This window comes from Equus caballus, chromosome 10 (assembly GCF_041296265.1).
Source record: "Equus caballus isolate H_3958 breed thoroughbred chromosome 10, TB-T2T, whole genome shotgun sequence".
Classification (NCBI taxonomy): Eukaryota; Metazoa; Chordata; class Mammalia; order Perissodactyla; family Equidae; genus Equus; species Equus caballus.
This window is the reverse complement of record NC_091693.1, coordinates 22,948,162-22,974,606: the sequence shown is the minus strand read 5'-3', so window position 1 is coordinate 22,974,606 and position 26,445 is coordinate 22,948,162. Positions and strand designations below refer to the sequence as shown.

Here is a 26,445-nt window from a genome sequence, read left to right as displayed (position 1 = left end):
CCGGCAAAGTTGGAATGTTGCCAGTGTTTGAGAAAGCAGGGCACAATGAGGGCAGAGGGAAGGGAGGCGATAGGTAGGGTGCAGAGAGCATAGGGGCATGGAGGAATAGATGCAAAACACTTCAAAGACATAGAGTGTCCTAATACCTGGTAACTACAGACAGAGACAGAAAGCCAAGCGGGAAAAGCTACAGTGGACCCTGTGACACTGGAGCAGAGTCAGGGCCACCACTATGAAGACAGACTTAGCTGTAGATAGGTCAGTAGAAAGATAGATCCAGAGAAAATTATAGATATGTGTTAACAGATATTCCCTATGTCCATCTGCTTAGAGGGACTAACAGGGATGAGAACCCCCAGCACCCACATCCGGGTTTCTAATACCATTATCTAATAAAAGGCTCCTTGGAGAAATGGCTGATTCCCAAGCAGGAGAAGGGAAGAGATTAAGATGAGCCTGGAGGATCTTGTAGTTGCAAAAACAGCAAGAAAGTGCTCCAAAAACAAAAGATTGGGGGCGTATCAAAGGAACTCAGTGGCCAACCTGAAAAAGCCCCAGTGTTCTATCACCAAATGTGACATCAACGGGGTGTCTCCCAATTCACTTCAATTCTGACATTATCTGGCGTTAGTACAGACCCCACAAGGGAAGAGCAAAGTCCTTCACAGGACTGTCCCCAGGTCAGAACCACTGAGGAGTCTCAGGCATTCCCAAAACACCTGCACTTCTGCCAGCCAGATACAAATGTAAGGCTTCGCACAGGCCCCTGTGATTCAGATTTCTAGGGGATGACACAGAACTCAGGAAAGTGCTCCACCTGGGATGATCATTGATAAGGTTACTTCCTGTATCCGGATCCACAAATGGAGGCCACCCCAGTGTCCCGGCCACTTCACAAATCTAAACCTCAGTCAACCTGAACTTAAGGGAAACACCTGTCACGGAAACCTAACATGTATCCACCACAATCCTCCAACTCAGCTTTAGCTAGCTTACCTTAGCCTAGAAAACAGGACCTGCCAGCCTTGTAAGGAAATCCGAGACCCCCTAGCTAAACATGCCCTGTTTCCCAGTTGCCCCTTCTAAGGCTCGATAAAACTCCCTCTTTCCCCAAATCCCTCCAGAAGAGTCTCCACTGCTTGTGAGACACTCCACCCCCGCCCCCCAACCATGGGTTGCCTTCCCTGGAAGAAAGGACATAAAAGTCGCTACTAAATTGTTTTGGTTTTGTCACTCGACATTATTTTATTATAAAAGATACCAAGAAACAGCCAGATGAAGGGATCCATAGAGCGAGATCTGGGAGGGTCCCCAGCACAATAGCTTCTGTTCCCCACCAGGACTCTCCCTGGAGCTTCTCTATCCAGAGATTTTAATCAGGGTTTTGTCACCTGGGCATGACTGATTACATCACCGTCCATCTGATTGAACTTAATCTCCAGCCTTCCTCCCCTCCCTGGATTTTGGCAGCTGACTGTTCCAATCCAATCGTGTGCTTGGTCTTTCTCGTGTCCAGTCCCCTGGTGGGACCAACACACAAACACACACACACAGACACACACACTTGCATTTCAGTTACCTCATTAGCATAACAAAGACACTCCTACCACTCAGGACATTCCAAGGTTTTTAAAGTTCTGTGGCAGGAACCTGGGACAAAGACCAGATATATATTTTTTTATTATACCACGGCTCCCAATGACCAAAGCTGGAACAATTTAAGCACAAAATTAATTGCATAACATTGAATTATAACACAAAGTATAAAATAGGCATAAATGAGTTCATGCTGATAGGAATACATAATTGAACTAATAACTACAGGAGAGAGAAGAGACATAGCTTTCACACAGAAGAATAGCAAATAATGTATATGGTTACTTAGCCCTCCAGTGGGTGGAGCTTAATTCAACACCCCATCTTGACCCCAAACATGCACCACACAGCATAGTAACTTTACAGTGGAGAAGCCTGGTAACCACTCTCTTAACTAACTGATCAAGGTTAACGTCACCTGAGATAACGAAAGTCAATTGCATGAAACCTCTGATAGCATATGCTGTAGTGAGATGTGATATTTCTCTCAAAAATCTATCAACCCAGTCTATCCATGAGAAAAACATCACAAATTTAACTTTAGGGACATTCTAAAATGGGTCAAACCGGTGTTCCTCAAACTTGTCATGAAAAACAAGGAAAGACTGAAAAAACATCAAAGAGCAGAAGTGACTGGGCGACAAGATGACTGAATAGAATGTGATTTCTCGGATTGGGTCCTGAAAGAGAAAAATGACTGTTGTAAAATGGGTGAAATGTAACTAAATTCTGGAGATTAGTAAATAGCAATGTACTGCCAACCTACAAAAACAGAAAGCAGTTAAAGAGGCAGTGTTTATCTGGGATCAAAGAATTGCCATTGGAGGAGCACAGATTCAGGTAGAAACGCAAAGTGTCCCAATTACAGAAAGAGGGCTCAGGGTTTTTATGGGCAAAAGGGACACAGATGAAGTAAGTTGTATTAAAGAAGAGTTCATTGGTGCTAGATGAGGTAAGGCTAGGTTTGTACTTCATAGATTAACTTGAGATTTTGTCATCAGGCCAAAGGGTAGGCTTGTACTTCCTTGATTGGTTGGTGACTCGGTCATCAGCCAAGTCCAATTTCATCAGTCCTTACAAACAGGATATTCTTGTCCTTACTGACTTCTTGGAACGTTGGCGGTTCGGTCCAGTTTGGAAGATAAGACAAGATGTGCAAGGTGATTCCTCTGAAATGGCTGCCATGGCTCTCCTTTAATATGGCTGCCCCCATGTCATCTTTCACAGTACCAACACTGGTTTCTTAGTTTTGAAAATGTACCATGGTAAAGTTAAAATGTTAACATTTCAGGTACTGGGTGAGGGATATTTGGGAACGTTCTGTGTTATCTTTGCAAATCTTCTGCAGATTTAAAGGCATTTCAAAATAAAACGTTTACTTTTAAAAATTGCAAACGTTTATTTTTTCATAACAGAATTATATTAAAATATTTCTACGTTTGAGTAAACATCCTGTTTTTTTTCTTTCGAAGGTGTCCATTTTCCTTCCTTGGTGATTTCAAAAGCAATAAAACTCTTATTAAACAAAATATGTTCATGTCTTTCAGCTCCAAATTGCTACTCATCTAGTGCTCCAAGCTTCGTGAAAGTTCCTCCACAAACTTGCATCCTCAAGTTGGAAATGCAGAAGTCCATCCTGAGACCTCTTTCTTGGCAATGTAGCCAAATGCCACAAGATTTAACAGAATAATCTACCTTCTAAACATCCCCCAAATCCATTCAATCTTTTCCCATATACCAATTCTCTGTTCACTTGCTGCATCCCACCTGCACCCTTTTTAAAATTCAGCTGACATATCTTCCTGCATTCTTTGTCCCCCGCAGTTTACTCTTCAAATGTATACCTGAAAATATTTTAATATGCTAATCTTCACCATAAACATTATCACATTTCAAATGCCCACAATTCCTCTTAGGATGTAAGGCACAATAGTCACAATCCAGCCTCCGAGGCCTGCAATAACTAAAACGTAATTTTCCCTCCAGTTTTGCCCTAGGCCATTTGTATCACAAATTGGGGCCATTGTCCCCACCCTCAATTTCTTGAAAAACTATCCACATGCTATTCCTTTTTATGCAACTTTCCTTACAATTCCAAGCTCAGGTACCTCTTGGAAAAATTTAATATCTCAGATTGAAAGTTACACATTCCAAGACATTTCCAGTATCTTTACATTATTTCAGGACTGTTTTATGAAATCTAACTTTTCCACTGCAAGCATTAATAAAAATAAAACTATATAAGTACATACATATTAATTACATGAGATTTCATTTACCATAACTATTGTTATTTACTATTTCATATTAGGCCAGTGTCAATTGGTCTTGTTCACCTTTTTCTCTGTAATGAAAATGGTTCATAATTGTTAAGGTTCTTGGAAGTCTGAGGGCATCAATGACTGAACATGGTGCAAGACAAACCATTTATATTTTTCTAATGAGATGAGGACATTGTGCATTTCTTCCACAGCAGACACAGTAGAGCCTGGATATGTTGGAGTCACGGCTCTTGAGAACAAAAAGGCTAATAGCTGGAAAACATGCAGTAATTAGTACAGCAATGTTCACCAGCCACCAGCTGGAATTATTAGAGAGCCAAATAAACATAAATGATGGAGCAGAGGGCATAAAATGATAGGAAGATGGTCCCCAAAACGAGGATGCTTTGGGTGGCTTTGGTCTCAAGGGAGGATCTGCGGGAGAGGCTGTTTCTACGAATGCATTGGACTTGCTGCTTCTGCCTGTACAGAATGAAAACCATGGAGATGCTGGCCCAGGTCATGAGTCCCAAACACAAATCATCATGGAAAGACGTCAATGCTGTACATACTGAGTCTACAACCTTGTCATGCAGTGGAGCAAGACAATATCCAAAATCACTCTCTGTAATGTTTTTGTTGCTCCATTTACCAGTCATATAAATAGGAAAAAAACATATTTAACAGCATGCGGAGCACCCAGCACAGGATATTGGAGGGGTCAATGTACTTTGGGGCTTTTACTTGAAGCTCTGCCCACCTGGAGTTCCCAGGGCTGACCGTAATGGCCTGGAAGACACTCAGGAGACAGCTGGTACCAATGGACACACCCCTGGCTACTATATGAACATATGAAAGAACTTTGTATCCAGAATTATTGGCAAAATGTTACAACTCCAAAGCTGCCATTGTCTCTGGGATTCCTCTAGAGAGAATGACCAAGGAATTGGCTGCAGACAGGTGTCTGAGAATCAAATCTGAGGATCTTGGCTTGCATCCCCCAAAGTAAAGGGACATATAATGATATAAGGGTGAGAAATTCCACAGGATTCCAACGACTACCTGGAGTAGGAAGATGGTTCCTATTTTCCAGTCCATAGAGACCATTCTGTCATTTTCTAAGGCTCAATATTCAAATCCACAAGCAGAGGGTTCTGAATGGAAACAAGAGTTCTGGGCTACATTTTCATGGAAAATAAAATCTCCTGCCCTCTTTGAATTAATATATAAAGTATATTTTCTTTTGTTAAGAAATTTCCCATATTTCCTTTGATAGCACTTATGCTGTTTGGTCACTTTTGTTAATGTTTTACTTATTCCAACTTATTTCACATTCACAACTCTGTGAGTTAGGAACTAATATTACTCTCCTTTTACAGACTAGGAGACTTTAACCAAAGAGAGCTAAAGTGACTCATCTAAATAGCACTGGGTAGGCTGGTTGCAATGACAGGCGTGTTTACTACTGTACTGTATTATTACAGTTACCTAGTTCTGCTCTAAACACATATATATATCTTGTCATATTTTAAATTTATATTACTTTATAAACTTGGTTTGATAATGTCCCATTTTTGTCTAAATATTTGTTCTTTAGACTAACATAACTTAGGGGTGAAGATTCAGAGGTCTTAATAAATTATAGATGCACTAAATAATTATACATGACCCAATTTGATTTATTTAATGTGGATAAATGTTAGGACGGCAACAGAAAAACTCCGTCCATTTTCCACCTGGACCAAAAATACAATGGCACTCATTACAGAAATTATTATACAAAATTGGACTGCGCACTAAAATGGGGGACACAAAACATACATGCAATAAGCACTTTAGGGCAGAAAATAAGTTAATCTTATTTAAAGATAATATATATTTAGTATTTTAGAAAAAACTAACTGGAACTTGAATTAATATTTGATTTGGGAAAGCTATTAAAAGACAATAGCAATAAGCAAACTGGAATTTGAAGGCATGGAATTTTTTTCTGATGAAATTATATTTTAAATTAATTTTTAAAAAATTTTTTGCATTCTGAAATCCTCTATTGTGACGTTAACATTTTTTAAAGGACCTTCCCTAATTTCACGAAGGAAAATAGTCTCTCCATGATCAGCAGACCACAGATATTCCCAGCCTAATTTCACGAAGGAAAATAGGCTTTCCATGATCAGCAGACCACAGATATTCCCAGTAGAGAAACATTTACTGTCTCCATTAAGCACATCACACCCGAATGACAGAAAAATAATTATATTTCAGCAATTGCCATTCAGTCACACTGTTTCTATTGAGAATTAGATCATTCCATTAGTTCCATGATACTCATTATCACATGTACACAGCTTTTACAGACATCATGACCCTGATCCTGAAGATGTCTCTGTGGCTTTTGCACACCGTATTGAGTAGTAGATTAACTCTGAAATTATAATCTTGAAGCATCTTAAAATTCAGACTTTGATAGCACTTGGATCAAACACCACAAACCCCATAAACGAAGATTTTATTAATCACATTAGCAGCAGCAGCCATGGGTTGTTTTAGAGTCTCAGACCTCCCGTCTCTCTCCACATGCTCGCCCCATGCCTCAGGAAGTATTCCTCCTTCCTGTACAGTTTTGCCACTGGATCGCATTTCCAGACACGCACACCTACCTAGATTCCTGATACTGCTCCTAACCTTCCCACTTCTCTCAGACTGAAATAGAAAATACTCACGGACTTCTTCCTGCTGCCAGGACTGAGAGCTCAGTGTAAGGATCATAACAGGCCAAGTGTGTGCGAGGGAGGAAGCCAGATCCTGAGATGCGGGGTAGTGATTCTGTGACCTCATTCCCACAAAGAACTGAAAAAAATATATTTTACCAACATTGACTTCAGCAGAGATAGCAACACTAAAGAGACCAATATCCATAGAGGAAAGGGAGGCATTTATAAGAGTCCCTCACAAATAAAAGCACCACGAACAGATTAGCAGGCAGATTCTTCCACTCTTTTAAATAGCACATAAGCCAATGTTATTTACTCGATTTAAGAGCATTAAAAGTAAATTTTCCAAATGATTTACAGGAACCAAAATACTGATACTAAAATGTCCCAAAAGTTGTACCAAAACAGAATACTACAGAAAGATCTCACATCTGCCTACAGATGGCAAAATCTAAAATAAAAATACAGCAAAAAACTGAAAAATACTAGAATACAAAAGTAATATATAATGACCAAGTAAACTCCATATCTGAAAATCAAGAATAAGTCAAAACTTGGAAATCCATTAATATAGTTCACCATATTTATAAGGAGAAATGAGGGGATCCTATTCATAGTTAAAAAAACATCTATTTGGAAGAATTCAATATGTATGGATGTTAAATTAAAACACTCAAAATTAGGAATTGATGCATCTTTCCTAACTTGAAAAACAAAGCCTTCATCTTGCTCATGGGGAACACTAGAGACATTCCACTAAGGTCAGAAAACCACACCAAGAAAGCATATGATCTCCTGTTGTATTCAGTTATCATTGTGTTGGAGGTTTAGCCAGAGCAACTGAAAACGGCATGAGAATTGGAAACAAAGAAGTAAAACTATGTTTGTAGATGATACACTTATACACCTGGAAACACAAATGAATTGACAGAAAATCTACTACAAAAAAATTCATTAAGCTCATAGAACATAATATTCATTTACAAAAACAATAGCTTTCATATATATAAATAACAATCATTTACATACATAAAAACAATTTACATATATAAACAATTTACATATATAAAAACAATCATTTACAAGTTACAGTGGGAGGGGTTGCAATTACAAAAGCATAAAATATAGTGACATAAACTAACCAGGAATAAATCTAACCAAAATATGTAAATCCTATGTGAGGAAAATTATAAAACATTCCTGAAATATATGAAAGTAGCTATAAATAAATGGAAATTCCCATCATGTTTTGGGTAGAAAAACTCAATATTATTTTAAAAAGTCAATTCTCCTTAAGCTAATTTGTAAATTTAATTTGATCCTGATACGGACACCACCAGTTAGTTTTAGGAACTAGCAATGTTATTGCAAAAATCTTATACAATAATGAACAAATAATAGCTACAAAAACTCTTATTTGTTTTTTTTAAGATTGGCACCTGAACTAACAACTGTTGCCAATCTTCTTCTCTTTTTCTTAAAAGATTGGCACCTGAGCTAACAACTATTGCCAATCTTCTTTTTTTTTCCTGCTTTTTCTCCCCAAATCCCCCAAGTACATAGTTATATATTTTAGTTGTGGGTCCTTCTAGTTGTGGCATGTGGGATGCTGCCTCAACGTGGCCTAATGAGCAGTGCCATGTCTGCACCCAGGATCTGAGCCTGGGAAAGGCTGGGCTGCCGAAGCAGAGCGAGGGAACTTAATCACTCGGCCACGGGGCTGGCCCAAAAACTCTTAAAAAGACACAAAATGAGTGTGGCTGTCCCCACGAGAGATGTTTATTCACGAATATACTGATGGATGAGTGAAGGTAAAAATTCGGAAATATGCCAAAGCTCATAAGAAAAGTTAATAAGCAGCAAAAACTACAGCGGAGATAACATTAATACTTGATCTTTGGGAAACGGAAATTCCTATCAAAATGACAATAAAATCGTCTTATTTATTGTCCTATAGCATCATAGTAAGTAAAAAAACAAGAGAGACAGAAATCTTCATGGTAAAAATAATTAAAATAGGGTTGAATTCCTTCCTAAGGCTGATTCTCAAGCACCTGACTGTAGTCAACTTCCTACTCGTTGCCTCTAAAGGCGTCCCTCCGATAATGACGTGTTTGGGGTTGAAAAATTTCCTCATTGATTTTTGATGCAAACTTGTTGTGTATGGAATACACAACTCCCTGAAACGATAATAAGACAGATGTAAATTTTTGTTTCTTTAAACAACGTGCAGTCATTTCCTCACTCATTCCTGACAGAGATTTAAGCGCTAGGATGAGCAGTCACATAACAGAGAGGCTGTGAAAAACAGACTGAGTCTGCGTTCACAGAATTCACAACGTAGTAGGCACAGTAGGTACTAAACTAAATACTATGTAGAATGTAATAAAATTTCCATTATATTCAATGTTGCAAAGGAGAAGTTTAGAGTCTAAGAATTCATTTAAAATTGGGATGTCTAGCACCTTGGAGTTACTAGACACTTACATGATCATGTAACTTCGAACTTGATTAATTAAAATTTCTCTGGAATCAACTGGGCAGAGAAGTGTGAGAAGAATTTAGTAAATGGAAAAGCCTGTGTGATGATCAGTGAACATGAGAAGGAAAAATAACGGCTCTGTAGCAAGTGGTCCTGGATGGAGGTGGAGATAAAGAATATATATCACACATGCAGGACACAGGAGATAAAGTTTTGTGTCTTTACCTCAAATCCTGAGAGGAAAGGTAATCAGCTGAAATATATGCTAGTTTGGGGTGAAGGGGAGCATATTTAAAATACTTCTTGGTTAAATGGACGGAAGGATCTGGTTGGGGAGAAACGTGCACTCCTGCTCCCACTTAATTAAATAAATTGTGGTAACTGTCCTGGGTCTCAGACTTTCCAGGATCAACCACCGCCTGCAACCCCCGTCCCCACCTCCAGGTGCCAGCGCTCCCGCCGCCTCACTCTTAGGACACGCGTCTCTATCAAGCTTCCAGGGAAACTGTTTTCAATTTGCTCAAAGAAAAAAACCTCCGCTTCCAGGATAAGTGCCCCCTACATGTCTAATTCTGCAGGTAGCCTGGCTCCAAAGGACACCAGACAGATTCAAAGGAACCCAAAAGCAGAAAACCAGAGGTTGTTGGCCTGGAGGACAAACAGGTCCGGCACATCGCGGGACTAAAAGGATGGCCTGACCTCGCCCCGCCGGGCCCGCCCCTTCGGCCCCGCCCCACTGCGCACGCGCGCGCGCAGTTTCCTGCAGGCCCGGAAGCGGATCGTGCGGAGCAACCGGCACGCTCGGGTCAGTGAGTCTGTTTTTCTGTTTCATACCTGCGTTTAGCGATCGTCAAGCCCCCATCCTCCAAACCCTGGTTCGGGGGTCGCTGCCTAAGTTAAGCTCTCTGAACCCGCTCGTCCCTCTGGCTGTGAGTTCGCCCCTCTCGCCTCTCGCGGCGTCTCCATATGACGCGCCGAGTCCTGTGGCTCCGCGCGGGTCCGGGAGTCGCGTCCGTTTCCGGTTAAAATCGCTCCGAGGCAGGTGCCGCCCGACCTTTCTTTCTTCGTTCCACGGAGACACCGACCGGCTGCCGCGTCGTTTTCCTGCTCAAATCCTTTGTCTGACGCCCGACTCCCCGCCCAACCGCGTGATAAAGGCCTCGCTCAGGAGGTGGATACAAGCCCTTCGTCCCCTCCAGGGAGAGCAGAGGGGGACAGGGATGGGGAGAAAGAGGCAGAAATATATGGAGTTAGAGGGTCACCAGAAAGTTTAGGGAGAAAGAATACCAGGCGTTGAAACAGAGGTTGCAGCAGAGGGGTGCCAACACTCTAGGAGGAGGAGGAGGAATAGAGAGGGAGGGAAACAAAAGGATGCGGAGAAACAGGGAGAAACGCGGAAATGGACAAAGCAGAGGAGAGAACCGGAAGGAAAGAGACAAATACAGAGAACAAAACACAGTGGTGAAGAAAGTCAGGGACCCAAACCCAAGAAATATTGAGTTGATTGGATATGGGATATTAGGTTGTGAAGTAGAACTGATTTGTGGCTGTGTAACCTAATTAATTTCAGATTTGTTGAACGGTTTAAACCATGCAGAAGAGAGTGAGAGTTACAAAACCAGGTGTTTGCGACATCTGCACTTTCTACTTATTGCACCAGAAGACAATTCCATTTGCAGCCCCTGTGCACCCTGAGGGCAGAGACTTAGCTCAGCCAATTCCAGGTCACCCTCTTCCCTTTCAAGAAATGGGGGAGGACTTTCTGTCACCTGTGGCTCATCTCATCCTTTTCTAAATGTGATGTGTCCTCACACTTGTTTTAACTTTAATATTTTTAATTTCCAAAATGTTATCCCTCTTAATTTTATCGTTCAGATGATGATGTTTGTATGCATTCTACTCTATTATATTGGAACTATTCTTTGATATCTGTAAATACCCACAGTATTTCACTATGCATCTGGTAAGGATGTTGATAATCTTTTAACACTGTAAACCTTGTTTAACCAGTTAGTTTTATAGTCAAGAGATTCTTTCTTCCCTGAAGTGATCTGTTAAATTAGTGACCTCTGAGCTGAAGTCTTCAACTAAGTAGATGTTCCTCTCAAGTTCTCTGTGTCTTTCTGTGCAGACGCTGAAGGATGGGCTGGATGAATGTAAAACTTTGTTCCAACAGAGCCCGTCTGTTCATGGTGAACAGATTGCTCAGAGCTCAGCTCCAGGTGACTCTCTTTCCTGTTTTCCAAGACTAATAACTGTTTGTAAGTTCATTTTGTAAATATTTTTCTGGAAAACAGGAAGTAAATGCTTGGGTTTGGTTAAAGCCATGAAAGAGAAGCTTCTCTTGCTCAGGAATATGTAAAGGAATCTGGAATTAGAGCAGACCCTTTCTACTGCCCTCTCCAGGCCACCACTTACACCCAGGTCTGCTCACTGAACTCAGCCCTCTGCAGGGTAACTTGGTAAACTTACTCCCCCTCTGAGCCTCGGTGCACCCACCTGTAACATGGAGATGATAGAGCAGACCAGGAATTCTGAGTCTGAGCAAATGGGAGCCCTGGAATGATGTTCAAAAGTGGGCATGTGTCTACATTTGGTAGTTTGCTGGGAGAGGGTGCCAGTTACAATTAGAATTTGGAATGTGACCCAGTCCTCCAAAAAGAATGAAAACCACTAAGAAAAAGGCAGGGACAGAGGCTCAGAGACAGAGGCATGCCTCTCTTTCAGCTTCACTCTCTGCCTCCCTGTGTTTCGTGGGTAAATCTTAAGTTTGATTGTGTCCTCTCCCGGCATTAAGCCCTGTTATGGTTCCTCCTGGTCCTCAGGACAAACATCTCAACTCCTCAGTTTATCTATAGCGGGGAGCTCTGGAGCTGGGTGGCCCTTAGAGTTGGTCCAAATTGAGGGAAGGGACAGGCTTCTGTCCCCTGCATCATCCAGGCATTGGATGCTGGCTGCCTATGGAAGAGCCAAGATTTTGGAAAGGCAGTTTCCGGCCACTTTGTGCCAACTGGACAAGGACAGTGCAGTTGCAGCAGAGTGTGTGGATTTCAGCAGGAGGGGAGGGCTTTCTGAAGAAATGGGTGAAAACTCACTTCTTGGTCCCTATATGGAGTTTACTGTCCCTGAATCCCTCCTCTTGCAGTGGGCAGCAAAGGGCCCTCTTTCCCCTGTGTTAAGGTTCTCCCTGTTTGTGTACTTGTGGCAGAGGAAGAGGGTGTGTTGATTCTAAGCATTGAACATGTTTTTGTCATACAGAATAATCTAAGCTGAGAATCCCAGAGGAAGAGGAAGGAAAGAAGGAATGGCTCTTTCCAAGGTAAAAGTTGTATTCTTAATGGATTGTTCTGTTTTCTCCTTCCTAAAATGCCTCATTTTAGTTTGTTAATCTTCTCTGTCTCTGAAGGGTCCTACCTAAAATGTTGACTTAGTGTTGTTCAGGTCACAGTACTCCCCAAAGTACTACCAAGATTCAGTGCAATCCCCATTAGAATCCCAACAGCCATTTTTGCACAAATAGGAAACCCAGTTTTAAACTTTATATTGAATTGGTAAGGATCCCAAATACCCAAAATAATGGTGAAAAAGAACAAAGTTGGAGGACTTGTAATTCCCACTGTCAAACCTTACTACACACCTAGAGTAATCAAAACTGTGGTTCCTGCATGAGGATAGAAATAGAAATCAAAGCGATAGAACTGAGAGTCCACACATAATCCCATACATCTGTAGTCAATTGCTTTTTCACAAGACTGCCAAAACTTTCACTGGGAGAATAGTCTCTTAAATGGTGCTGGGACCACTGCATATCCACAGGAAAAAGAATGAAATTGAACCTCTGTCTTTCCCCATATAAAAAAATAATTCAAAATGAACCAAAGACTAAATGTAAGACCTAAAACTAAAAAACCATTAGATGAATCGATGGAGGCAAATCTTCCTGACCTTGGATTTGGCAGCGCATTTTTAGATATGATCCCAAGAGGAAGGAGAGAAAACAAAATAGGTAAATTTGTCTCCATTAAAATAGAAAATGTTGGTGCACTGAAGGATGCTGTCAGCTAAGTGAGAACCCAATCTATCAAATGGGAGAAAATGCGAATCACATATCTGGTCAGGATCTAGTGTCCAGAGTATATGAAGAACTCTACAACTCCACAACCAAAATACAAAGAACTCAATTAAAAACTGACCAAAGGATTTTAATAGATGTTTCTCTATAGAAGATGGACAATGGCCAATAAGCACATGAAAAGATGTTCAATGAAATTAGTCGTCAGGAAAATGCAAAATCAAAGCCACAATAAAATATAGTTTCACACCCACTAAGATGAGTATAAGAAAACAGAAAATAACTAGTGTTGGTGAGGATGTGTAGATATTAGAATCCTGATACCTTGCTGGAAAATGTCACTACTGTGGAATACAGTGTGGAGATCCTTATAAAAATAAGCCACATAACCCAGTAATTCCTCTGCTAGGTATATACTCAAAAAAACTGAAAACAGATATGCAAACACATGTTCAAAGCAATACTGTCAACATTAGCCAAGAGGTGGTGACAGCTCAAATGTCAACAAAAGGATGCGTGAATGAATAAAATGTGGTATAGTCATAGAATGAAATTATTCAACCACAAAAAGGAGTGTAGTCCTGTTACATACTACACCGTGGATGAACCACAAGTAGTATTCTAAGTGAAAGAAGCCAGACACAAAAGATCACACATTGCATGCCGTTCCATTGATATGAAAATATCTAGAATAGGTAAATCCATAGAGACAGAAAGCACATTAGTGATTACCAGGGACTGGGGAGAGGGAAATGGGACCAACTGCTTAATGGGTAATGGATTTCCTTTGCGATGATAAAGATGTTTTTGACCTACGTAGAGGTGATGTTTCTACAACATTGTGAATGTACTAAATGCCACTGAATTGTAGTCTAAAATTGCCAACTTTATATTATGTGAATTTCACCTCACTTAAAAAAAAATCAGAGAAATAAACTTGTTCAAAATTATCTTACATGGGGCTGGCCCAGTGGCGCAGCGGTTAAGTGCACACTTCTGCTTCTGCAGCCCGGGGTTGACTGGTTTGGATCCTGGGTGCCGACATGGTACTGCTTGGCAAGCCATGCTGTGGCAGGCGTCCCACATATAAAGTAGAGGAAGATGGGCACGGATGTTAGCTCAGGGCCAGTCTTCCTCAGCAAAAAGAGGAGGATGGGCAGCAGATGTTAGCTCAGGGCTAGTCTTCCTAAAAAAAAAAAAAAAATTTATCTTACATGGATCTGTGAGAGCACTCACTGCAGCCAAGTCAGTCCTTACACATGTCTGCTTCTCTCATTTTGTGTCACGATAAGAGCCCTCTCCCTGTCCAAGTGGTGAAATGTGCTTTCCTTTCAGGGACAGTTGACGTTCAGGGACGTGGCCATCGAATTCTCTCAGGAGGAGTGGGAAAGCCTGGACCCCGCTCAGAGGGCCTTGTACAGGGACGTGATGCTGGAGAACTACAGGAACCTGCTCTCCCTGGGTGAGGAGAGCTGCCCTCCAGAAATTGGTAACTACTGTTGTACATCCTTGCGTTTTCCCTTGTGAGTCTCCTGGGAGCCCCGGACTTGCTTGTCTGAGTTTCAAAATCCCTGTTCTTAAGAGAGTGATTGAAGCTGTTTTCATTCAGGATGGAAAGCCTTCATAATGTGGCATATGGACTCTAAATTCCCCTTTCTTCAAAAGTTCTACCTGTTTTGTGCTTTGATTAGTGGCGGTTTCAGAACATTAGTAGTCAGAGAACCTTCTGGAAAATTTTAAAAATATCTGATTCTGTGTTTTTACCCTTGTGCATTTCATCCAGTAGTTCTTGGAGAGAGCTAGATACCTGCGTGCTGGAAATAACCCCTTAGCGTTCAGAAGGAGGCAGTCAGTTGACTGATTGTTGAAATACTTTTCTAGACCCATCTATAATGTCCTCTCTTCTTAGCTGAACAAAGAGCTGGGAATGTATTCTGGAAAAGCATAGCATATCCTGTTCCGTTTTTCTTTGTAAGTTGAAACCTCTCTTCAGTAGAATGTTACATCTATTTTGGAGCAAGGGAAACAGTGCTGGACCTCAGAGTGAAGGGAAAATAGGAAAAAATACAGACAGATGGGAATGTATGGAGATGTGAGCACAAGTAAGAGCTCAGATAGATTGGTTCAGAGTAAGCTGCCCCATTAAATATTGTTTGGGAAACTCTTCTCAATTTGGAAAGATCTTTGGGAAAATAAAGTTTATTTCTTATGAGTTCTCAAAAGGAATTTCCTCCCACACAGACACTTACCACTCTGTTACGCAAATGTGTAAAGTTTTAAACTCGCACCATACCATGATGCTCCAGCTCTAGCAGAGGCAGGCAAAGACTTTATCATGCCATACGACACACTATTATCTGGCCCCCCGACCACTTTGGTCCCTCCCTTGGAGGGAGACCAAGATGACTGTCTCTAAAGAGTCTTCTTTCCTCTTGATCTCTCTTGGTTCTCAGTCCATACAGATCAGAGCTGAGGCCTCGGTAGTCCTGAGCCCATGACCTGTTCAGTTTCCATTCACATTTCACATCCTTGGGAGGACTTCTCAGGAGATAGACAAACAAAATAGCTTCTTTTCCATCGTATCTGAGTTTCCATGAAACTCCCTGGGCTGTGTCAAGCCCTATCTGCCTGTTCAGGCCCCCTAGCCATCTCTTCATTTCTCTTTTTGTCACATGTTTGAGAAGAGGAATGGAATTTGAGATTCTTAAAAAGATTTTAAGATTTGAGATTGTTTGACACTCTGACTGAGCAGTAATATAAAGACTAGACACTTGGATCCTCTCTCTGGTCCCCATTGCTTCATCGGAGTATATCTCAGTCTTTCAGGAGCTCACCCCACAGCCTGTAGGCACAGCACACTGCCCCTTCTCAAGAGCCCCACAAATTCTGACTCTCTTATTTTAGTCCCATATCTTATATTTTTCTCCCTCCTACTCTTCTCCCTGTCAGGGAACATAAGAAAGACCTTGGTCTTCCTGATTTATTATTGTCCTAAGATTTTACCTCTGAAACTTGCTTTTGAAGTACACATTCCAAGGGTCTGAAGTGTCATTGTCTTTTTCTGTTGAGATAACTCATCTTCAGGTGATGGACAACTTCTGGTGGACTCTCCCATGGAGGGTGTTTACTGGCTAACAGAAAGTTGTGGGAGAACACTGATTAATATGTTACACATGCATCCTCTGACATACAGAAGTGCCTCTTGAAGCCACCGGGTAGTGGTCAGCATGTCCCAGGATACTGAGGTAGAAAGTATTAGGAGAGCCTGACTAATAAATGTTTTCAGTTGTCCTGTTTTTTGAGGAGTTTAACAGTGTCTCCAAAGGGCAGTATGACAATATTGATCAGACATAATGTGATCATCTCCTTTGAGCCGGCAATAAATGAAAAGTCTAGGAACTTAACCTATGAAGAACACTGTTAAAGTTCACAACCTAATTTCTATGAGAATGTTGACTAAATTGCTGTTTATTCCACATTGTTTCTCCCATGTGTGTGCTCTTGTTCATTCACCTTCAACAAATAGGATTTTGACACATTACGGAAGTTTATAAAGTTGAATGATGCCTATATTTTTTAAGTCTACTGTAATTTGTTTAAGCCACCGATTGTTTCATCTGGCAAATTTCTTTGCTATAACTGACCTTGTTTTCTATTTATTTAATCAGTTCCATATTTTTGATGATCCTCTCAGTGTTCTTTGTTTTGTACCTATAATTTGGGGCTGTGGGGTCATGGAATGAATATTGTTTTAGGTTTTTTATGAGATTTCTTCCTCAAGTGATTATGACTCAACGTTACTTCCCTCAAAACCAGTATAACCTCCAGAAGTTTTTGAAAAGATGTGTCTTAGTTATTCTTTTTACTTCTGTTTCATATTACTCTGTGCTTAGTAGTAACACACTTTTCTTTTGACAGTTTTTTGAGCAGTTTTTGTTTCACAGAAAAATTGGGCAAAGGGTACAGAGATTTCCCGTGTATTTCCTGCCCCCACACATGCAGGCCCTCCCCATTATCAACATCCACACCAGTGTGCTACATTTGTTATCATTCAGGAACCTACACTGACACATCATTATCACCCAAAGTCCGCATTTACCTTAGAGTTCACTCTTGGTGTTGTACATCGTATGGGTTGGACCAATGCACGGTGACACATATCTACCATAATAGTATCATGCAGACTAATATCATTGCCCTGAAAATCCTCCATGCTGTGATTGTTCATCTTTCCCTCCCTCCTAACTCCTGCAACCAGGGATCTCTTTACCTTCTCCATATGCCTTTTCCAGGATGTCATATAGTTGGAATGAGCAGTATATAGCACTTGCAGATTTTCTTCTGTCACTTAGTTATTTTCATTTCAGTTTTCTCCATATCTGTTCATGGCTTATTTCTTTTGAGTGCTGGATAAAACTTCCATTATCTGGATGAACCTTAGTTTATTTCTCAGCTCACCTACTAAAGGACATCTTGGTTGCTTCCAGGTTTTGGCAATTATGGATACAGCTGCTGTAAACATGTGCAAGTTTTATGTGGAAATAAGTTTTCAGCTCATTTGGGTAAATACCAAGGAGGATGATTGCTACATCGTGGTGTTAGAATATGTTCAGTTTTGTAAGAAACTTCTGTCTTCCAATGTTGCTGTACCAGTTTGCATTCCCACCACCAGTGAATGAGAGTTCTTCCTGCTCTACTTCCTTGCCAGTATTTGGTGGTGTCAGTGTTCTAGATTTTGTCTAGTCTCATACATGTGTCTTGGTATCCCATTTTTTTACATACTTTCCTTAACTAAATCTGTTGGATTTTTTTAAACTGAGAATTTTTGGTGTCTTAAAAACACTTTTTTTAATTAAGTTACTTAGCTACAGAAATACAATTCAGTTGATTTGCCATAGTTTTTTTTTTACTATAAAATACACTGTAATTCACCCAGTGTATGTAGTTTTCAAAAAATAACTTTTGGATTTTACTTTAATGTAACATTATATTTTTTTGCTACAAACACTTATTCTAATACTTATTCTCCTTGTCTAGATTCATCATGCACATCTTAGTCTACTAACTTAATATTTAAATATCTCAGTTTATTTGATGGAAAACTTAGGCAATTTTTTACACTCCATGGTTCTCTCATTACTACTGCTTCTGAGACTTTCGTTTCCCAGACAATTTTTGAAGTTCTTAGAATTACCTATTTCAGCTAACCCATGAAGTCTGTTTTGTTCCCTGTCCTCCTTTTCAACTGAATTCCATAAAAAGTCACTGGTCCTTGTTAACACACATCCCATTGCTGTCCTCTTATTCTGGATATTGCTGGATACTTATTTTGCTGACCACGTCTGCATGTAGACCTTTGCCGTGGATCACCATGGAAATGCCAAAAATTGTTTCTGCACTTAAATGCTGCTACCAACACCATTTTTCTATCCCAGCCATTCTGTGCTCCAGGTCATTTAGTCATACCCCTTGAGATACTGCTTTCTGATGATGTTTGTGAAGTTAGAATTCATTACTTTTGGATAAGTGCATATTAATTTCTATTAATGCATAATGATAACCGTATATCTCTAATACATGTAGTAAGAGCACTTCTCATGTGCTGTCTCCTGTATGTCTTGGACTGTAAAATTAAAGGATCCAAAGATATGATTTCTTTTCTTTTTTTTCCCATTCTTTATGTTTTTATTGTGATAAAATATATGTAACATAACATTTACTATCGTAACCATTTTAAAGTGGCATTAAGTACATTTATATTGTTGTGCAGCCATCACCACCATCCCTCTCCAGAAACTTTTTCATGTTCCCACACTGAACTGCTGTGCCCGTTAAAGACTAACTTTAGGGGCTGGCCCCGTGGCCGAGTGGTTAAGTTCGCGCGCTCCGCTGCAAGCGGCCCAGTGTTTCGTTGGTTCGAATCCTGGGCGCGGACATGGCACTGCTCATCAAACCACACTGAGGCAGCGTCCCACATGCCACAACTAGAAGGACCCACAACAAAGAATATACAACTATGTACTGGGGGGCTTTGGGGAGAAAAAGGAAAAAATAAAATCTTTAAAAAAAAAAAAAAAGAATAACTTTAATTATTCCCCCCTCCCCTGAATGTCCTGGCAACTGACATTTGACTTTCTGTCTCTCTGAATTTGACTAGATAGCTCACCTAAGTGAAATCATACAATATTTGTCCTTTTGTGACTGGCTTATTTCACTTAGCATAATGCCTTCAAAGTTCTTTATGTTGTGGCATGTGTTACAATATCCTTTCTTTTTAAGGCTGAATAATAAAGTCAGGGTTTTGTCTGTTAAGAATAAATCATACACACAGGACCTAAAGAACTATCAGTTAATAAAAAAGAAAAAGAATGTAAAATATTATGGACTTTAAAGAAAGTAACATAAACCCATAATGTACTGCTTCTCTGCCTTATGACAAAGTTAGTATTTTCAACATTTATCTTAAAACTCCTAATATTGCTTGGGTAAGTAGAATTCAGTAGGAGATTAAAAATAAAAAGAATGGCTGGGCAATAGCTAGAACCCATCATGTATACTGTAGCTACTTCTCATGATTCTCGCCTTTGTTTCCCTTTATCACGGTTTTTTCTGCTCCCATTTCCTTTTCCCTCTCATAGGGAAAGTAAAACAAAACCCTGTTTCCTCTCTCCTAGGAATGGCCATTTTATGGAACTGTTCACAATTTAAAAAGCAGATGAGTTGAACATTTTGCTCTGACTCTATAAAACAAAAGCCTAAACAAACTGCAGTACATTCTATTTGAGTATAATGTGTGCTTTTTTAGGGGGAGTGAGGACAGGAAGGAGAGTGGAGTGGTTGGGGTGGGTCATGGTCCTTGAGAAGGATGTGTATCAGAAAGATTCTCTTGTTATCCTGGGACCATACAGAGAACTCACCTATCAGAATGTGTTCTTGAATGACTACTACATGCTGGATGCTGCACTATGCACCGGGGGTATAGTGGTGAACACCTAGTCATGGCACCTGCCCTCACAGAATGCACAGACTAGTAGAGGAGATAGTTCTAGAGCAATTATAATACAGTGATGTGTGCTAGTGGGGGAGGGGGTAAAGGGAGGAAGGAGTACGGGCAGCTAGAGGAGGATATAAGCGAAGCATCTAACCCCAACTTGAGGGATCCAGGCAGGCTTCTCAAAGGAAGTGATAACAGACATGAACCCTAAACAACAAGCAGGAGTTGCATGGAAAGAGGTATACAGGGTGTGTTGTATGCAAAGAGGACTGCAAGTGCTAAATTCCAGAGGTGAGAGAGAGGGCAGTGAATTCAGAGAACTGAGGAGTCTGATTGGTCTACTTATCTGTGCATCCTCTCTCCTGATCCCATCTCCCACTGTCCCTTCCTTCCAAAACTTTCCCATGTACCCTCCTGTTTCATCCTTAACATCTTGGCTGAATGCTCCCTCAGCTTCCTTGAATGAATGGTCACAGTTGACTTTTCTCTCTCTTTTCCTCCCTTCTCATCATCACCACATTCAGCCAATGACTGAAATCCTGTGGATATTTTCTTGTGAAGGAAAATTGTCAGACTTTGAATTGGGCAAAAAGATTACTGGGTATCCTTGCCCAGGGCACCATTCCCAGTTTATGTGAGCCTTTCCTTGTTTTTGAAATATTTACAACTCTAAAATTGTAGCACGCATCTAGTAATGCAACTCATTCTTGTCCATAGAAATGCAAGTCAGTTGTATCTGTTGAGTGCAATTGATTATTAATGCCCTAATATTTACCAGTTTTGCCCCTAATTACAGATTCATTCAGCATTTCAGCATTCCTTATTGCCGACATATATGTGTGTTCTTTGAATTTTCCTTGTAACATCTTATTGGTTCCTTCATTCATTAAATAAAATCTTTGACCCGTTCATTTTATGTGTGTATCAATCATTATTTTAGCCTTTAAAAAGGATCCTTTAACATCCTGAATATCTCTTTGAATTTGTTCACTTCTCTCCATTGCAATAACTCTTTCTAGCACAGGTCATCATCATCTTTGCCTAGATTATTTTAACAATTCTCTAATTTTATCCTTTCTCCAGTCTCTCCATCCTATTCCATTCTCTCCATAGCCAGAGTGCTTTTTCTAGCATGTAATTCCAAACATACTACTCAGCTTTGTGAAATCTCCTGCTCCTAGAATAAAGTCCAACCCTCCTGGCATGATTTACTTCTCTAGCCTAATGTGTGATACAGCCCTGCAGTTCACCAAAAATATGATTTCAAATAATTAGAATATTGCAGCAAAAGAGACTCTCATATTTTTATATAACAAGGACATTTTGACTAATAAATTTAATGTGTCAAAATTGATAAATTTCTATTTTGAAAAATATGTAATGTAGTTCACAAGTTATATTCTACCAAATATAATCACATCCCCAAAGAGCTGAAACTGGCAAAAGCCTCCTGCTAACTTTGTTTCCAGCATACAACCTATGTGACCCCCAGTCAGAGATCATCATCCAGCACCCATGGTCACCCTCCATTGCGGGACCCTTGAGAGGGTTTTATTGCATCCATATAAGTTTGTAGAAAGTGGATTCATCCATTCTTGTCTTGGTGGTCATTTCCAGGTTTTTGCTGTTGGGTCTTACTGAGAACATTCTTGTATGTGTCTTCTGGAACATATATATGACTCTGTTGAATATATGCCTAGAAATAGAATTTGCGGGATATTCAGTTTGACCATTGTTAGAGCAAACATTGGAGTAAATTAAACATACATTCTTTCCATAATACTACACTATCTCCATTTTTAATCTCTTCCTTGTTTACCTCATCCCCATAGTGTAGTTCCTATAGAATGAGTCAGTATTATGCCTCTTGCTAAATGATTTCCTCTCTTTTTCCGAGCTCAGGATTTTAACTGCCTTAGCACAGTCATATTCCCATAGATTTGCAAGCATAAGGACTGCTCCCGCATTGCCCATTACTCTGCCCTTTACTCTTCCTGTTCTAAATCCCAGTCCTGGCCTTTCCCCAGTTCTTGCACTGATGTAAGTGAACTATACTGCACCTTTGTGTGTATTAAGTTTGAGTACCGGGGCACCCCAGTATCCACAGGACCCGCCCCTCCCCACACTGCATACATTGCACTATATCTTGTATGTTCCCTTTTCATAATTTTTTCTATATTAATGAGTTTTTTTGACTGTAGGTAAGTTTTCAAAGCACATCCTACATACTTTACACATTTTTTGACCTCTTAACTAGATAATTAAGTGATACTCCATAGTTACAGGTTGATCTTTGTACAGTGTGTTATATAACTGCAGGCATGAAATCATAATTGAGATTTCAGACATTCTTCCCTGATTCTTAATCTTTATAATAATATATGTTTACCTGAAACTCATATTTCAAAATTCACTGATTCTAAACATATTTTTCCTTTTTCCTATTGTTTGCTCCTTCTGGAATGTAAATTATTTCTTTATTTCTTTTAGGAAGAATTCTTTAGGGTTCCGGAGACTGTTAATTTGTATGACTGATTACTCATTATCTTATGGGCTATATTTATCATGGGTTACGAAAATGTTTTATTTATTATTGTGATATGCAGTTTTTTTCAGTATCTTTTTCTTGCATCCTACCAACACACCTTATTATAAGGATTAAGAATTAGAGAGGACTCCCTAACTATGGAGTATCATTTATTTACCTGGTTATATCACCATACAATAGGTATAGTGTATAATGTGTGCTTTGAAAATTTATTATCAAAGGTCAGAGAAAATATAGAAAAAATTATAAAAAAATTTAAGTAATCTGTATATCACAATGGTGTTTGAAGAGAATGCTTCAGAAATTTCATAACTATATTTATTTTTGTACAATGATCTAATTCAGTCTAAAATATTTCTCTTCCCACTCTACTTCATAGGAAGGCTTTCTGCTGGATTTTCAATAAAGGAATTATCACCAAGAGAGGACATTGAGAAAAGAGAATTATACCATTTAATGATATCAGAAAGCAATGACAGGCATGACATCAACAATTTTGACCTCAAGGAAGTCTGGGAAAATATTCATGAGCATCAGAATGAATGGGGATATGATGGGAGAAATTACAAAGGAGTGCCTTTGACTCATAACAAAAATTTCATTTGTAGAATAGATTGGGAACATAATAAATCCTCAGTTAACTTTCTACAAAAGCAGAGTGTTTCTATAAAAAATGATGCATACCAGTATTTCATGCATGATGAGCCATTTACAAAGAATTTGTTAAAACTGAAAAATAACATAAGCGATGCTGGAAACAAGTATAGAAAGTGTTTGGAAAACAGAACTGGATTAAGTGGGCAGACACAAGTGGCTGAACTGCAGAGATTTCAAACTGAAGAGAAAATTTATAAATGCTGTCAAGTCAAGAAGTCTCTCAACAATGGTTCCTCAGTTTCACCATTTCAAAGCGTTCCTCCTAGTGTCAAAAACATTTGTAATACATATAGAAAGTTTTTTAAATATCCTTTGTTACCTGCACAGTACAGGACAAAACACATTAGAAGAGAATCTTGCAAATATAATCAAAGTGGGAAGACTTTTAGCAAACACTTAAACCTCATGAATCATGAGACAGTTCATTCTGGACAGAGACCATTCAAGGGTAATGAGTGTGGCAAAGCTTTTAATCAGTGCTTGAAACTTAAGAGACATCAGAGACTCCATACAGGAGAAAAACCATATAAATGTGATGTAGGTGGTAAAATCTGTCGTCAAAATTTGAACCTTGCAATTCATCAGAGAATGGATACTGGCGAGAAACCTTACAAATGTAATCAATGTGGCAGAGCCTTTGCTGAACGTTCAAGCCTTACTCAACATAAGAGAATCCATACTGGAGACAAACCTTATGAATGTAATCAGTGTGACAAATCTTTTACCAGATTTCTAAGCCTTAGAAGACATCAGAAAATCCATACTGGAGAGAAACCTTACAAATGCAATGAGTGTGGCAAAACCTTTATAGCAGGTTCATATCTTACTCGTCATAAGAAAATCCATACTGGAGAGAAACCTTACAAATGTAATGAATGTAGTAAGGTCTTTAGTCAAAAGTCAGACCTTGCAATTCATCAGAGAATTCATACTGGTGAAAAACCTTACAAATGTGATGAATGTGGTAAAGCCTTTGCTGGGCATTCAAGCCTTACTTGGCATAAGAGAATCCATACTGGAGGGAAACCATACAAATGTAATGAGTGTAGCAAAGCATTTACGGAGAGTTCATATCTTACTCGACATCAGAAAATCCATACTGGAGAGAAACCTTACAAATGTAATGTGTGTGGCAAGTCCTTTAGAGAGCGTTTATATCTTACTCGACATAAGAAAATTCATACTGGAGAGAAACCTTACAAATGTAATGAATGTGCAAAGGTCTTTAGTCATAAGTCAAACCTTACAGTTCATCAGAGAATTCATACTGGTGAGAAACCTTACAAATGTAATGAATGTGGCAAGGTGTTCAGTCATAAGTCAAATCTTGCAATTCATCAGAGAATTCATACTTGTGAGGAACCTTGCAAAAACAAATGTGTAAAATCTGTGACCCAGTTTGCAAACCTTAGAGAACATCAAGAAATCCATCCTAGAGAGAGGCCTTATGAATGTAATCAGTGTGACAGATCTTTTACCTGCCCTGCAAACCTTAGAAGACATCAGAAAATCCACACTGGGGAGAAACCTTACAAATGTAATGTGTGTGGCAAAGCCTTTTGTGAGGGTTCTTATCTTACTCGACATCAGAAAATCCATACTGGAGAGAAACCTTACAAATGTAATGAGTGTGGCAGAGCTTTTGCCCAATTTTCAAGCCTTACTAGGCATCAGAAAACATATACTGGAAAGAAACATTATAAACTTAATATAAGAGGCAGTGTTTTTATTCAAAGCTCAAGCTTTGGGGATCATCAGAAAATTCATGGCAGAAAAAAACCTTACAAATATAATGACTGAGACAAAACTTATGCAAGTATTCAAACCTTACTCAACATCAGAGACTCAGTCATGGAGGGAAACCATATAATAGTAATGTATGTGGCAAAGCTGGTAACCAGGTCTCATATCTCACTTGATATCAGAATATACATCTCTGAGAGAAACCACACAAATGTAATGTATGGCAAGGCTTATACAAAGTTTAAGGCTTGTGGAACATAACAGAATTCTTACTAGAGAACACTTAGAAATGTAATGAGTGTGATCAGCTTTATCAAAAATGTACAATGTTGTGGTCATGCAAGAATTTGTAAAAGATGGAAACCATACAAATATTTAAAGGCCCTTTAAGCAGTGACCACATGATAGACCAAGGAATTCATACACCAAGGACAGAAATATTACAAATATAAGGAAGCTGATAAATTGTTTAACCATTTCAGTGGACTGCACATAAGAATATTCATACTAGAGGGAACTAAGTCTGTTAGTTTTGAAGATTAACCAATCTCAGATGTTAAATTCCACAGAGAATTAAAATGTTAAAATTATTTGTGACTCATGAGATGATTGTCCATGGGACAGGCACATCTGTGGAAAGGTCTAACTTTAGTTTTAAAAATGTTTTTATTGTTTGAGGTTTCTTGAAGAGACTACATTATTATTGATGAGTTACAACCTCATTTCAAACCTGTTGATGTTATACTTTCATTATATCCTTTTCATTTGTCACCAGGATGGTCTCAGGGAAGGGATTGGCAGTATGAAAGGATATACTTCATTAGGTTGAGTTTCTTCATATCCATGGAACCTGGGAAAACTTTGACACTAGTGTTAAGTTGTAATATGGTATAAATCTGAGACCATGGGGAGTGGCAGAGAACAGATGTAAAGCTGTTATCTAAATTATCATGCTAGCTGTGGCCTCAGCCCCTTCTCTAGGTTTGTTGGTGTGACTGTGGGCCTTCTTTGATGAGTATAGGAAGGCTTGCTCTGCTAGATGATCACAAAACCGAGTAGGCCAAGGCATTGAGAAGATGACATTTTCATGTGAAGAGAATGATGGGTTACTAGGGATGGCATATGTGGTTTAAAAAAAAAAATGGAGGGGAAATGATAGTCTCCCTCTCTTTTGAAATGTAATAGGTGTAGATTAATGAAAATTGTCTTATTTTTGGTAACTGAACAGACAATAGCACAGTTTAATCATAAGAACCAGGGAAGAGTGTGCTTGTAAAGGATTCAAGTTTGGCACTGGAATTGCATTTTCATGTCCCTTTGTTTATTATGTATTATACTTTCATATCTAAATAAGTAAAGTGTAATTTTTTTTGTAACC

The 26,445-nt window shown here is 39.4% G+C and overlaps 1 protein-coding gene and 1 pseudogene across 6 annotated transcripts in view; one reads left to right on the top strand and one right to left on the bottom strand.

Moving 5' to 3' along the window:
- Window positions 4,024–4,964, bottom strand: EQUCABV1R-PS943 (vomeronasal 1 receptor equCabV1R-ps943 pseudogene; annotated as a pseudogene).
- The window catches only part of LOC100064037 (zinc finger protein 677), a 46,427-nt gene continuing 29,534 nt past the window's right edge, over window positions 9,553–26,445 (top strand). Inside the window, exons 1-6 of one of the 6 annotated variants that reach the window (XM_023651462.2) lie at window positions 9,816–10,224; window positions 11,185–11,275; window positions 12,312–12,372; window positions 14,461–14,614; window positions 23,047–24,643; window positions 24,794–25,020. In XM_023651462.2, coding sequence (XP_023507230.2) covers window positions 12,358–12,372; window positions 14,461–14,614; window positions 23,047–24,643; window positions 24,794–25,020 — 1,993 coding nt within the window. In that variant the 5' untranslated portion in view covers window positions 9,816–10,224; window positions 11,185–11,275; window positions 12,312–12,357. Of the gene's footprint in view, window positions 10,225–11,184; window positions 11,315–12,311; window positions 12,373–14,460; window positions 14,615–23,046; window positions 26,444–26,445 lie in introns of those variants that run through there. The other 5 variants (XM_023651457.2, XM_023651459.2, XM_070224836.1 and 2 more) reach the window with 5 other exon arrangements.